At 40.9% G+C, this 13190-nt stretch overlaps 1 protein-coding gene across 4 annotated transcripts in view; it reads right to left on the reverse strand.

Annotated features, from left to right (window-relative positions):
• qtman (queuosine-tRNA mannosyltransferase) overlaps window positions 1-13190 on the reverse strand; it is a 46568-nt gene that overhangs the window by 13992 nt on the left and 19386 nt on the right. For 3 of the 4 annotated variants that reach the window (XM_014173509.3, XM_014173507.3, XM_014173510.3), the window contains one exon: window positions 4172-4432. In XM_014173509.3, coding sequence (XP_014028984.1) covers window positions 4172-4432 — 261 coding nt within the window. The remainder of the gene's footprint in view (window positions 1-4171; window positions 4433-13190) is intronic. The other variant, XM_014173508.3, reaches the window with a different exon arrangement.

The raw sequence follows: 13190 nt of genomic DNA on the forward strand, positions 1-13190 counted from the left end.
TTAATATGTATCACGTAGCAGCCAAAAGAAAATAAGATCCTCTCATTTAGAAATCTATGATTAAATATTCTCCTTTATGTTGCACCCAAGAGGTGCGTTTTAAAATTCAAATACTATTTACTCCAATGCACAATGTGAAATGAGCCCAATCACCAGAAACCAAAGGACTGCGCACTAATTAAGGGGACACTTGAAAGACAAAGAGTTGGTTGTTGAAGATAGACCAACATGCAGTATGGAGCGGACCGAGGAGATTCTTCCAATCAAAGGCCTGACAACATGCACCACTGTAGATAGTGGTGATTTTCAAATCATAAGTCTAGGAGAACTACAAAGGGTTAGACATTTCTTAAAATAGAACTAACTTTGGGAACGGCAACAGGCTGCATCTTCACACACAAATACATATCCTTCAGTGCCTGCTGCCTACCACAATGTACCGGCCCCACATGACATCGTCTCACTGGAGTATAATGCCTCTAGGTTCAGACTCACAAATGCTGAAGAATGGCCATATAGCATGACAAACAACACATTGTAGTGATGACTCTGAAAAAAACAGAACTGCCCCTTACAACACAAAAAATAAGCGAGTCAATCAGCTCACACCCCTGTATTTAACTTCTATTTCCTGGTCCTATGTCAATCAGTCCTGAGTGTTGGTTGAGGTCAGGTTGGCGGCCTGAGGCCATGCCAGGGGAAAGCCCAGAGCAGGATGGGTGGAGGTCAATACTGATAGACTCTGTTGGCACATCACTGGACGAATCTGTGCGTCAGCACTTAATGACCAGTGGTCCGTCTGGACAGGGATTATCCGAAAAACAACAAACAATACACCCAGGCACCTCAGTAACGTTAGGCTAGCCCCTCTCGCAGGGTGTCCTATAATCAGGAATCAAGAATAGCGTCATATACTCCATAACATCCTGAGGGTGTTACACACCGCCGCGATGTGTTTCTTTTTCTCGATTATCTGCTGTGTGCCTACATGACCTACACATCTTGATTGCGTTGTTTGTTTTGCAATCAGAAATACTGCAGGAGGACAATCCTCTTGAGGTAAAAGCTGATCCTGATGAACCTTAGACGGAGTTAAAGCCCCTGGTAGCAGAGATTTAGCCTCCGCCCTGCTATGCTCTTCTCTCCCGCTGGTTATTATCATCACTACTGTGGCACGAAGCCATCTTCACCTGTAAAACAGCTGTCCTGTCCTCTGGTGGGGCTGATCTGATCCCACTGGCCTGGCCTGGCCGCCCGGGCCATTGCCTGCAATAAGACAGTCCTGTAATCTGAGGATGAACGCCTATCCAGGCCACACACAGATTAACAATCTGCAACCAATGATGAGCACAAAAAAGTGAGGGCAGAGATAGTAAAAATGTAAGAGAATGAAATGCAACAAACTGTGAGCAGCATCAATCGAGGAGATTATCTGGGCTGCTCGCTCTCTCTCTCTTTCCTCTCTCTCTCTCTCTCTCCCCCTCGCTCGCCCACTGTAAATCCTAATTTACCCCAGAATAAGCCAAGGTTTATGAAGCCTGGATGTTGGAAGCGATAATCCATCTGTGTTTTGCTCAGTTTAGAGGAGATTACATGATGGGTGCTTTTGTTACTGATATAAGAGTAGGTGAAAAACAGACACCCGACCCATGCAAACACAGAGAGGGAGGGATAATGGAGAATGGCAATGATTCCTACAATGGCAAATCGCGACGCCAGCGAGGAACTACGGCACTGGTGGTCTTTGCGGTTGTTAATCTGATTTACGGACATGTTTTGGTGAGGAAACTAAGCCTCGCTGCCGAAAGGAGAATGGAGTCAGAGGAGAAAAATGTGAATCCACAGAAAATCTGTTGTCTTTCCTCTCCAACACAGATGAGCCAGAGATAGAGAAATGGTGTGCCAAAAAAGGGGCCTACACTACTCTGAACAATGTAAAGGATATTTCTGCTTACGTAAAAGAAAAACATTCCCAAATCCACCCAGAGTATCTTGAAACTTCCCCCTAACTGTTACACAAGTCATGTTTTAATATGCCATTTCATTTAACGTATGTTTTTACATTCTATGGCTAATGTTGACTGGGAAACCACACAGTAAGAGCATACCTGTTTATAGAAATTCTTAGTAAAGGCCTTAAAGCTTAAACTCAAAACACAACCAATAATATCTAGCTAGTTTCCACTCTTTTTATGACATTGTTACACAAAAACGTGTTAGTAATTTTCCATGCCCTCGGTTTGTTGTCAAACAACACTCTGATGATCCAAAGCAAATAACTCTCCGCAGGGTTGGTACATACGTACATTGCTGTTAGAGAGGTATTTCCAGGTCATTCTAGTTCCAGAATAGGCCTACGACATGATCTTTGGATTATGGTTTGCATGACTGCTTTGTTCTAAGACATGCCATGCGATGCCAGGAGCGGCAAACACAGCAAATCAAGCAAGGTAACAACAACCCAGTTGCCAAACGTGTTTGCTGTTTTTGTAAATCATGACAGGTGTTTTGATATGCTAACACGCTAGCCTTCACGGTAGGTTCCAAACACTTTCTTCATGTTTCTTAGTTCTGAAACAAATAACCTCTATCCATAGGATTTTCCTAGAGTCCTTACAAAACATAACCATATATGGTTAACATTGAACATTACTTCAGAAAGTATTCATAACCCTTGACTTGTTCCACATTTTTCTTGTGTTACAGCCCAAATTCAAAATTGATTAAATGGAATACATACACAAAAATTCACACCCCTGAGTGAATATTTGTTAGAATCACCTTTGGCAGCGATTACAGCTGTGAATCTTTCTGGGTAAGTCTATAGGAGCTTTGCACACCTGGATTGTGCAATATTTCCACACATTTATTTTTTTTATTCTTCAAGCTCTGTCATTTTGGTTGTTGATCATTGCTAGACAGCCATTTTCAAGTCTTGCCATAGATTTTCATTCTGATTTAAGTCAAAACTGTAACTAGGCCACTCAGGAACATCAAATGACATCTTGGTAAGCAACTCCACTGTATATTTGAAATTGTGTTTTAGGTTATTATCCTGCTGAAATATTAATGTCTCTCAGTGCCTGTTGGAAAGCAGACAACCAGGTTTTCCTCTAGGATTGTGCCTGTACTTAGCTCTATTCCGTTTCTTTTTATCCTAAAAAAAACCTCCCTTGCCCATAACATGATGCAGCCACCACCATACTTGAAAATATAAAGAGTGGTAATCAGTGTGTTGGATTTGCCCCAAACGTAATGCTTTGTATTCAGGACATAAAGTTAATTTCTTTGCCACAATTTTAGCAGTTTTACTTTAGTGCCTTACTGCAAACAGGATGCATGTTTTGGAATATTTTTATTCTGTACAGGTTCCGTCTTTTCTCTCTGTCATTTAGGTTAGGATTGTGGAGTAACTACAATGTTGTTGATCCATCCTTAGTTTTTTTCTCCTATCACAGCAATTACTCTGTAACCTTTTAAAGTTACCATTGGTCTCATGGTGACATCCATGAGCGGTTTCCTTCCTCTCCGGCAACTGAGTTAGGAAGGACGTCCGTATCTTTGTAGTGACTGGGTGTATTGATACACCATCCAAAGTGTAATTAATAACTTCATTATGCTCAAAGGGATATGCAATGTCTGCTTCTTTTATTTTAACACATCTACCAATAGGTGCACTTCTTTGCGAGCCATTGGAAATTCGTCCATGGTCTTTGTGGTTGAACCTGTGTTTGAAATGTACTGCTTGACTGAGGTACCTTACAGATAATATATATGTGTGGGGTACAGAGATTAGGTAGTCATTCAAAATCATGGTAAACACTATTATTGCACACATGTAACTTGTTATGTGACTTGTTAAGCACATTATTAATCCTGAACTTATTTAGGCTTGCCATAACAAAATGGTTGAATACTTATTGACTTAAGACATTTCAGCTTTTCATTTTTGTATTAATTTATAAACATTTCTAAAAGCATAATTCCACTTTGACATTATGGGGTATTGTGTGTAGGCCAGCGACACAACATCTCAATTGAATCCAATCAGGCTGTAACACAACAAAATCTGTAGTAAGTCAAGAGATGTGAATACTTTCTGAAGGCACTGTATGTGTGTTCTTGTGTGTGTATCTATCTCAAGTGTAGAGATGAGAAGACATCAACTCACCACCTATGAGGCCAGACGATATGAAGAGGTCTGACGTGGCTCTCTTCTCCTCCTCCATCCCCCTCTTCCTTCCCTCCCCCAGGCCCTCGCTCTTCCCTGGGGTGAGAAGGAGCCTCGGCCTGCCCGGTGCCTTCCCTCTGATCCCGGATGGCAGCCTCTGGCTCTGGGCTCAAGCACAGCGCTTTGGGAGCTGGAGGGGAGCTGAGACTGAGAAGTCCCTCCTTTTCCTCTTCTACTGGACTTAGTAGTACTTCAGGTCTGCTGTGGTTAAATCAAAGTGACTCATGAAGACATACATACATACATACATACATACATACATACATACATACATACATACATACATACATACATACATACATACATACATACATACATACATACATACATACATACATACATACATACATACATACATACATACATACATACATACATACTGCGCCACTTCATAATGTGATAAAGACATAAATACACTATGGTATGACCCTTGATGATGATCCGGCAGTATATTATTATATACTGAACAGAAATCTAAACGAAACATTTAAAAAGTGTTTCATGAGCTGAAATAAAAGTTTGCATAACTTTTCCATAGGCACAAAATGCAAAAATGTATTTCGCAAAAATGTGGGTACAATATATTTACATTCCTGTTAGTGAGCATTGCTCATTTGCCAAGATAATTGATCCACCTGACAGGTGTGGCATATCAAGAAGCTGATTAAACAGCATGTTCATTACTCAGGTGCACCTAGTGCTGGGAACAATAAAAAGGCCACTCTAAAATGTGCAGTTTTCACAACACAATGTCACAGATGTCTCAAGTTGAAGGAGCATACAATTGCCATGCTGACTGCAGGAATGCCTACCAGAGCTGTTGCCAGATAATTTCTTTACCAAAATCCGCCTCCAACGTAATTTTACAGAAATTGGCAGTACGTCCAACTGGCCTCACAAGCGCAGACCACGTGTAACCACGGCAGCCTCCACATCCGGCTTCTTCCCCTGCGGGATCGTCTGAAACCAGCCACCCGGACAGCTGATGAAATTGTGTCACAACCAAAGAATTTCTGCACAAACTGTCAGGAACGGTCTCAGGGAAGCTCATCTGTGTGCTCGTCGTCCTCACCAGGGTCTTGACCTTACTGCAGTTTGGCTGATTTACAAACATGAACTGTTACTGAAATTGTTGCATGTTGCGTTTATATACAGTTGAAGTCAGAAGTTTACATACACTTAGGTTGGAGTCATTAAAACTCCTTATCTCAACCACTCCTCAAATTTCTTGTCAACAAACTATAGTTTTGGCAAGTCGGTTAGGACATCTACTTTGTGCATGACACAAGTCATTTTTCCAAGACTTGTTTACAGACAGATTATTTCACTTCCAGAAAATGCTGATAATTCCAGAAATGATGTCATGGCTTTAGAAGCTTCTGATAGGCTAATTGACATAATTTGAGTCAATTGGAGGTGTACCTGTGGATGTATTTCAAGGTCTACGTTCAAACTCAGTGCCTCTTTGCTTGACCTCATGGGAAAATCAAAAGAAATCAGCAAAGATCTCAGATATAAAATTGTAGACCTCCACAAGTCTGGTTCATCCTTGTGAGCAATTTCCAAACGCCTGAATGTACCACGTTCATCAGTACAAATAATAGTACGCAAGTATAAACACCATGGGACCACGCAGCCGTCATACCGCTCAGGAAGGAGATGCATTCTGTCTCCTAGAGATGAACGTACTTTGGATCGAAAAGTGCAAATCATGCCTAGAACAACAGCAAAGGACCTTGTGAAGATGCTGGAGGAAACAGGTAACAAAGTATCTATATCCACATTAAAATGAGTCCTATATCGTCATAACCTGAAAGGCCGCTCAGCAAGGAAGAAGCCACTGCTCCAAATCCACCATAAAAAAGCCAGACTATGGTTTGCAACTGCACATGAGGACAGAGATCGTACTTTTTGTACAAAATCGTACAAAAATACAACTGTTTGGCCATAATGACCATCGTTTAGTTTGGAGGAAAAAGGGGGAGGCTTGCAAGCTGAAGAACACCATCCCAACCGTGAAGCACGGGGGTGGCAGCATCATGTTGTGGGGGTGCTTTGCTGCACGGGGGACTGGTGCACTTCACAAAATAGATGCCATCATGAGGCAGGAAAATGATGTGGATATATTGATGCAACATCTCAAGACATCAGTCAGGAAGTTAAAGCTTGGTCGCAAATGGGTCTTCCAAATGGACAATGACCCCAAGCATACTTCCAAATTTGTGGCAAAATGGCTTAAGGACAACAAAGTCAAGTTATTGGAGTGGCCATCACAAAGCCCTGACCTCAATCCCATAGAAAATGTGTGGGCAGAACTGAAAAAGTGTGTGTGAGCATGGAGCCCTACAAACCTGACTCAGTCACACCAGCTCTGTCTGGAGAAATGGGCCAAAATTCACCCAAGTTATTGTGGGAAGCTTGTGGAAGGCTACCCAAAACGTTTGACCCAAGTTAAACAATTTAAAGGCATTGCTACCAAATACTAATTGAGTGTATGTAAACTTCTGACCCACTGGGAATGTGATGAAAGAAATAAAAGCTGAAATAAATAATTGTCTCCACTATTATTCTGACATTTCACATTCTTTAAATAACCTAAGACAGGGAATTAAATGTCAGGAATTGTTAAAAACTGAGTTTAAATGTATTTGGCTAAGATGTATGTAAACTTCAACTGTATTTTTGTTGAGTGTATTATGACACTTTTTTTTTTTACAATAAAGAGTTTCATAAAACATTTAAAGAATAAACATGTCAGTCATTTCTCATAGCCTCCACTTAGTCTATCACTGTTGTATTACCGTGGAGCCTCTGGCCTGCCTGGAGACATGGGTTAACCCTGTGAGGCTTGTGGGGCTCTGAGGTCATCAACATGATGCTGGCCTGTGATGGAGATGGAGCTTGTGTTCTAGGAATATTGTTTAAATGCATTTACCCACTGTTCAATTTCACAGCAATCGAAGTAGATATGAAAATCTCCTCATAGAACTGTATCCATCTCGTGCATTGTGAATGGTTTGCTTCACTAATGAAAACAAAAAATGGAGAAGATCTTCTGACGCTACCGAAAGCCTCTGTCTTTGTCAGGTTGCTTTGCTTGGAGAGGCAGACTTGGATGAGGAAGAGAACAAGCACGGAAAGATGCTGATGTCATTGACGAAGGAATGGGAAACACATTTAAAGTGTTGGCACCAAGGCAAGTGTTCGTGGCTAGGGTGAATTTATAAAGGCAGGAGCCACTGCTTTTCATGCTACAGAGTGGCATAGACCGAGGGTCTTGTTACTGTTCTAGTCAATCTAGAGATCCAGTCTACTTATTACTTCTGGATGATACCACAAGGCCAGACCAAGATTAGGCCAATAAGTATTTAGTCAAGAATTGCTGGTTCACAGAGGAATTGTCATTGGCTTTATAAATACCTGTATTTTTCCAGTGGGTGAGGAAGACAAAGATACAGTATATCAAAGCATACCGCCCACAGCCTTGGTCTTTCTTAGCAACTACACCTGAATGAACCAGCAACTATTGTAGCAAATACAGTGGAGTTTAGGCCCATCCTGAATTTCATTAAAAGCTTGTTACTGATGCCAGAAGAATCCTGTGGTGAGAATGACATCACGGCGTGACGAATCTCCGCTAACAGATTTAGCAACGTTACCATAAGATGTTCATGGTGTTTATGGCTTTTTTATATATATATATTTCTGGAAAAGTCATCTACAATTAAGCAATGGGTGTGGTAGCCTATCGGCTACAGTATATGGTTCCACGGCACTTCATTGGGTAAAACCAGTTTCCTAATGTCAACTTCCTTAATCATCTACCTCAAGCACTACTGTCTTTCACATAACGAATCCTTCTTGAGGAAAGAGACTGAAGAGAGGGTGATAATATTGCCTTAGGTGTGGAAAGATTAGCATAAAAAATGCATGAAAACATATGGCTAGGCTAGGGGACAAATGTTAAGCACTGTCCGTCTCTAGCAATGCACTTGCGTTATTAGAATCTATAAAGCCTTTCTTTTCAGAGCTGTGTTGCTGAAATCAAGCAGCAAGACGTTACCTTGACAAGGCATTGATAAACCTGACAAAGTGGGATAGAGTGGGCAGATGGATAAAGAACCTAACCGATATGGACATGGGATGGCCTCTGCCGTACAGCTGGACTGTGGAGCTGACAAAGAGCCACTTGTGGTTAGGTATGACCAATGAGGCTGCCTCACAGCCCCCTGGGAATATTTCATTCGATAAGCCATTTTAAAAATTGGATGAAGGGGTTTAGACTAGGGGCAATAAAAACGCTGCCGTATCTACCGGCAGAGAGCGAGAGAGAGAGAGGGAAAAAGAGGGAGAGAGAGCGGTACTTAGGGAGAATGCCGCCAATTAGCTTATTTATAAATCAACAGCAATTTCTGTGATGGCTTTACCTCTGCATTTGATTAAATGTGAAAGGATGAAGGGGGGAGTCAAAGTCAAAAATCATTTGATCTAATTTCCTTTATTGGCAATAATCACAAGTGTCTCTCCCACTGGGTAATGAAAAACGGCAGTGATCTTGAGCCACGGTGAGAATGGGCTCTGTTCTGCTCTGGGGACGGAGGAAAATGGAGGCCTCTGGGCTGTACACTCACACAGTAGCATTATACAGGCTAGCCAAGGACTGTTTGGTACATAAATAATGTACAACCTCACATGAAACACGTACCCAAAGAAGACCAAAGTGCTGCTTGCTAATATGATAAGTATTAGCTATGACAATGACTCATTGTAGGTGATGGGGTTTCTTCTTTGTTTGTGAGGTTGAGGTCAAATCTATAGCACATGTGGTACCAGGAGTTGATCAACATAGGATCCCAATAAGTAACTGAGTTAGAACTAAACACAGAGTCTTGTTTTTAATGACAACAGACACCACTGTTGAGGTGATCTAAGGACACTCCTGGTCCTTCCAGGATGAATCTGACCTGACAAAGTAGGAGTGAGTGTTCAGAGTAGTACAGAATACAAGGCACGGAACCATCCAAAGGTTTAGCATCAAGGTTACTGTCCTGGGGGCATCACTTCAAAACAATCTCATCAGCATAATCCCCAAAACTAGCCATTTAGCCCATCTAATAGTGGCTTGATGAGGGACGGCCAAGCCAGTCAGCTACTCTTTAGCCGTTCCTGAGGCAGCCAGAGCACTGGGAGAAGCCTCAGCCTCCGTGGCACGGACAGAGCAGGTCATTAAAGCCCATTAAGATCTACATTACAGTCATTATGAGGCTGGCGAGCTGACCCTTTAGTCAGAAACTATCGGTGCAGTCCACTCTGCAGCACTCTTATGAGGGATGCTGGTCTACTCGATATGGCATGGTGATAGGAGGCTACGGTCAGCGAGAGGGCCCAGGGGGGGAATTCCCCACGAGTGTTCTGACTTAGACAGAGATTAAGGTGGAAGGGGAGCGAGGAGGATGGAGGAGGATGGAGGACGTTTTGCCTTGAGTATCATGGATGACTGTAGAGCTCAGAGCCTGAGACACCCAAAAGTCACAAAATAATAGGGAGTTTTTTGTGGTGGTTATTGTGGGAAAACTATGACATTATGTAACATGCATATGGCTTGCAAAATGTGACATCGGGAACAAGCGGCTTACACCAGAGGCACAGAAGCCCAGACATCTGCTGTGGAGCGCAGATCGGGTGGTAATACCCTCCGATACACAAAATATAACCTGTCCACTCAATGTTTTTCATCCAGGTTGAGCTTCGGATATGAAAATCCCCATGTTAGGATTTGATTTGTTGTCACAAACACAGAGAGGGATATGGAAGTTCCATAATACATTGCAAACAAGAGCGAAAAAAAAGTACAATGTAAAGCATAGATCCCTCAGAAATATCCAACTGACCTCCGTCCTCAAAATAGTAGTGACCGTTTTCCTCTGTGGCATTAAACCATTATCTTTAACTGGGTTGGAACTAGGATTGCAAAGGGAGGGTAAATTACTGGAAACTTTCAAAGTCGACTAGTAAATTACCAGAATTTGGGTAAATTAAGTTAAGTTTTGGGGGGAAATTTTATAAGATGACATCTAGTGGCCTTTTTGGGTACTTCAGATTATCATAGGTGTCTGTAATTATCTCGCCCTTTGTGTGGCCTTAATACATGTACAATATACAATTGTTATATTAAATACAAATGTTTAATAAAAACATGTATGACAAAGCTGTATAAATATAAAACATTAACTTAGTGAATACCATTGGTGTATGAGGGTTTCAGTATGAAACAGGGCAGCAGGTAGCCTAGCGGTTAAGAGGGTAGGCCAGTAACCGAAAGGTTGCTGTCTCGAATCCCCGAGCTGACTAGGTGAAAAATCTGTCATTGTGCCCTTGAGCAAGGCACTTAACCCTAATTGCTCCTGTAAATCGCTCTGGATAAGAGCACCTGCTAAAACATAAATATCCTTTACGTATTTTCTTAGACACTTTTGTTTATTTTACTGTCAAAATGTTGTAAATATTTCGGTGCCAAACTGGTGGCAGTTGTGAAAAAAGTCAATAGTTTGAGTTAATTGAAAATAATGCCATTCTTGATTAGATGCTTTTTTCATTAATTAGGCTATTTTCTCTTGAACAGAATGGACACAGATAAAAAATGTTTATATATATATATAATTCCTGACATTTAATCCTAAGTAAAAATTCCCTGTCTTATGTCAGTTAGGATCACCACTTTATTTTAAGAATGTGAAATGTCAGAATAATAGTAGAGAGAATGATTTATTTCAGCTTTTATTTCTATCATCATATTCCCAGTGGGTCAGAAGTTTACATACACTCAATTAGTATTTGGTAGCATTGCTTGTAAATTGTTTAACTTGGGTCAGACGTTTCGGGTAGCCTTCCACAAGCTTCCCACAATAAGTTGGGTGAATTTTGGCCCATTTCTCCTGACATAGCTGGTGTAACGGAGTCAGGTTTGTAGGCCTCCTTGCTCGCACACGCTTTTTTCAGTTCTACCCACAGATTTTCTATAGGATTGAGGTCAGGGCTTTGTGATGGCCACTCCAATACCTTGACTTTGGAAGTATGCTTGGGGTCATTGTCCATTTGGAAGACCCATTTGCGACCAAGCTTTAACTTCCTGACTGATGTCTTGAGATGTTGCTTCAATATATCCACCTAATTTTCCTCCCTCATGTAGCCATCTATTTTGTGAAGTGCACCAGTCCCTCCTGCAGCAAAGCACCCCCACAACATGATGCTGCCATCACCATGCTTCACGGTTAGGATGGTGTTCTTCGGCTTGCAAGCCTCCCCCTTTTTCCTCCAAATATAACGATGGTCATTAAGGCCAAACAGTTCTATTTTTGTTTCATCAGACCAGAGGACATGAAAAAAAAGTACGATCTCTGTCCTCATGTGCAGTTGCAAACTGTATCTGTTTTTTTATGCCGGTTTTCGAGCAGTGGCTTCTTCCTTGCTGAGCGGCCATTCAGGTTATGGCAATATAGGACTCATTTTACTGTGGATATAGATACTTCTGTACCTGTTTCCTCCAGCATCTTCACAAGGTCCTTTGCTGTTGTTCTGGGATTGATTTGCACTTTTCGCACCAAAGTACGTTCATCTCTAGGAGACAGAACACGTCTCCTTCCTGAGCAGTATGACGGCTGCGTGGTCCCATGGTGTTTATACTTGCGTACTATTGTTTGTACAGATGAACGTGGTACCTTCAGGCGTTTGGAAATTGCTCCCAAGGATGAACCAGACTTGTGGAGGTCTTGTCTGATTTCTTTTGATTTTCACATGATGTCAAGCAAAGAGGCACTGATTTTGAAGGTAGGCCTTGAAATACATCCACAGGTACACCTCCAATTGACTCAAATAATGTCAATTAGCCTTTCAAAAGTTTCTAAAGCGATGACATCATTTTCTGGAATTTTCCAAGCTGTTTAAAAGGCACAGTGAACTTAGTGTACGTAAACTTCTGACCCACTGGAATTGTGATTTAGTGAATTATAAGTGAAATAATCTGTAAACAATTGTTTGAAAAATGACTTGTGTCATGCACAAAGTAGATGTCCTAACCAACTTGCCAAAACTATAGTTTGTTAACAAGAAATTTGTGGAGGGGTTGAAAAACAAGTTTTAATGACTGCAACCTAAGTGTATGTAAACGTCCAACTTCAACTGTACATATGAGATGAGTAATGCAAGATATGTAAACATTATTAAGTTACTTAAGATAGTATAGAATACAGTATATACATATGAGATGAGTAATGCCAGATATGTAAACATTATTAAGTTACTTAAGATAGTATAGAATACAGTATATACATATGAGATGAGTAATGCAAGATATGTAAACATTATTAAGTTACTTAACATAGTATAGAATACAGTATATACATATGAGATGAGTAATGCCAGATATGTAAACATTATTAAGTTACTTAAGATAGTATAGAATACAGTATATACATATGAGATGAGTAATGCCAGATATGTAAACATTATTAAGTTACTTAAGATAGTATAGAATACAGTATATACATATGAGATGAGTAATACAAGATATGTAAACATTATTAAGTTACTTAACATAGTATAGAATACAGTATATACATATGAGATGAGTAATGCCAGATATGCAAACATTATTAAAGTGACTAGTGTTCCATTCCTTAAAGTGGCCAGTGATTTCTTGTATATGCCTATAGGCAGCAGCCTCTAATGTGCTAGTGATGGCTGTTTAACAGTCTGATGGCCTTGAGACAGAAGCTGTTTTTCAGTCTCTCGGTCACAGCTTTGATGCACCTGTACTGACCTTGCCTTATGTATGATAGTGGGGTGAACAGGCAGTGGCTCTGGTAATTTACCAAAATGACTGAAGATTCCGGTAACTTTGGTAAATTACTGGTAGCTTTGCAACCCTAGTTGGAACACAGACCAAAATTAGCGCCTTTCC

This window comes from Salmo salar, chromosome 25, assembly GCF_965601325.2.
Source record: "Salmo salar chromosome 25, fSalSal1, whole genome shotgun sequence".
NCBI classification, from domain to species: Eukaryota; Metazoa; Chordata; class Actinopteri; order Salmoniformes; family Salmonidae; genus Salmo; species Salmo salar.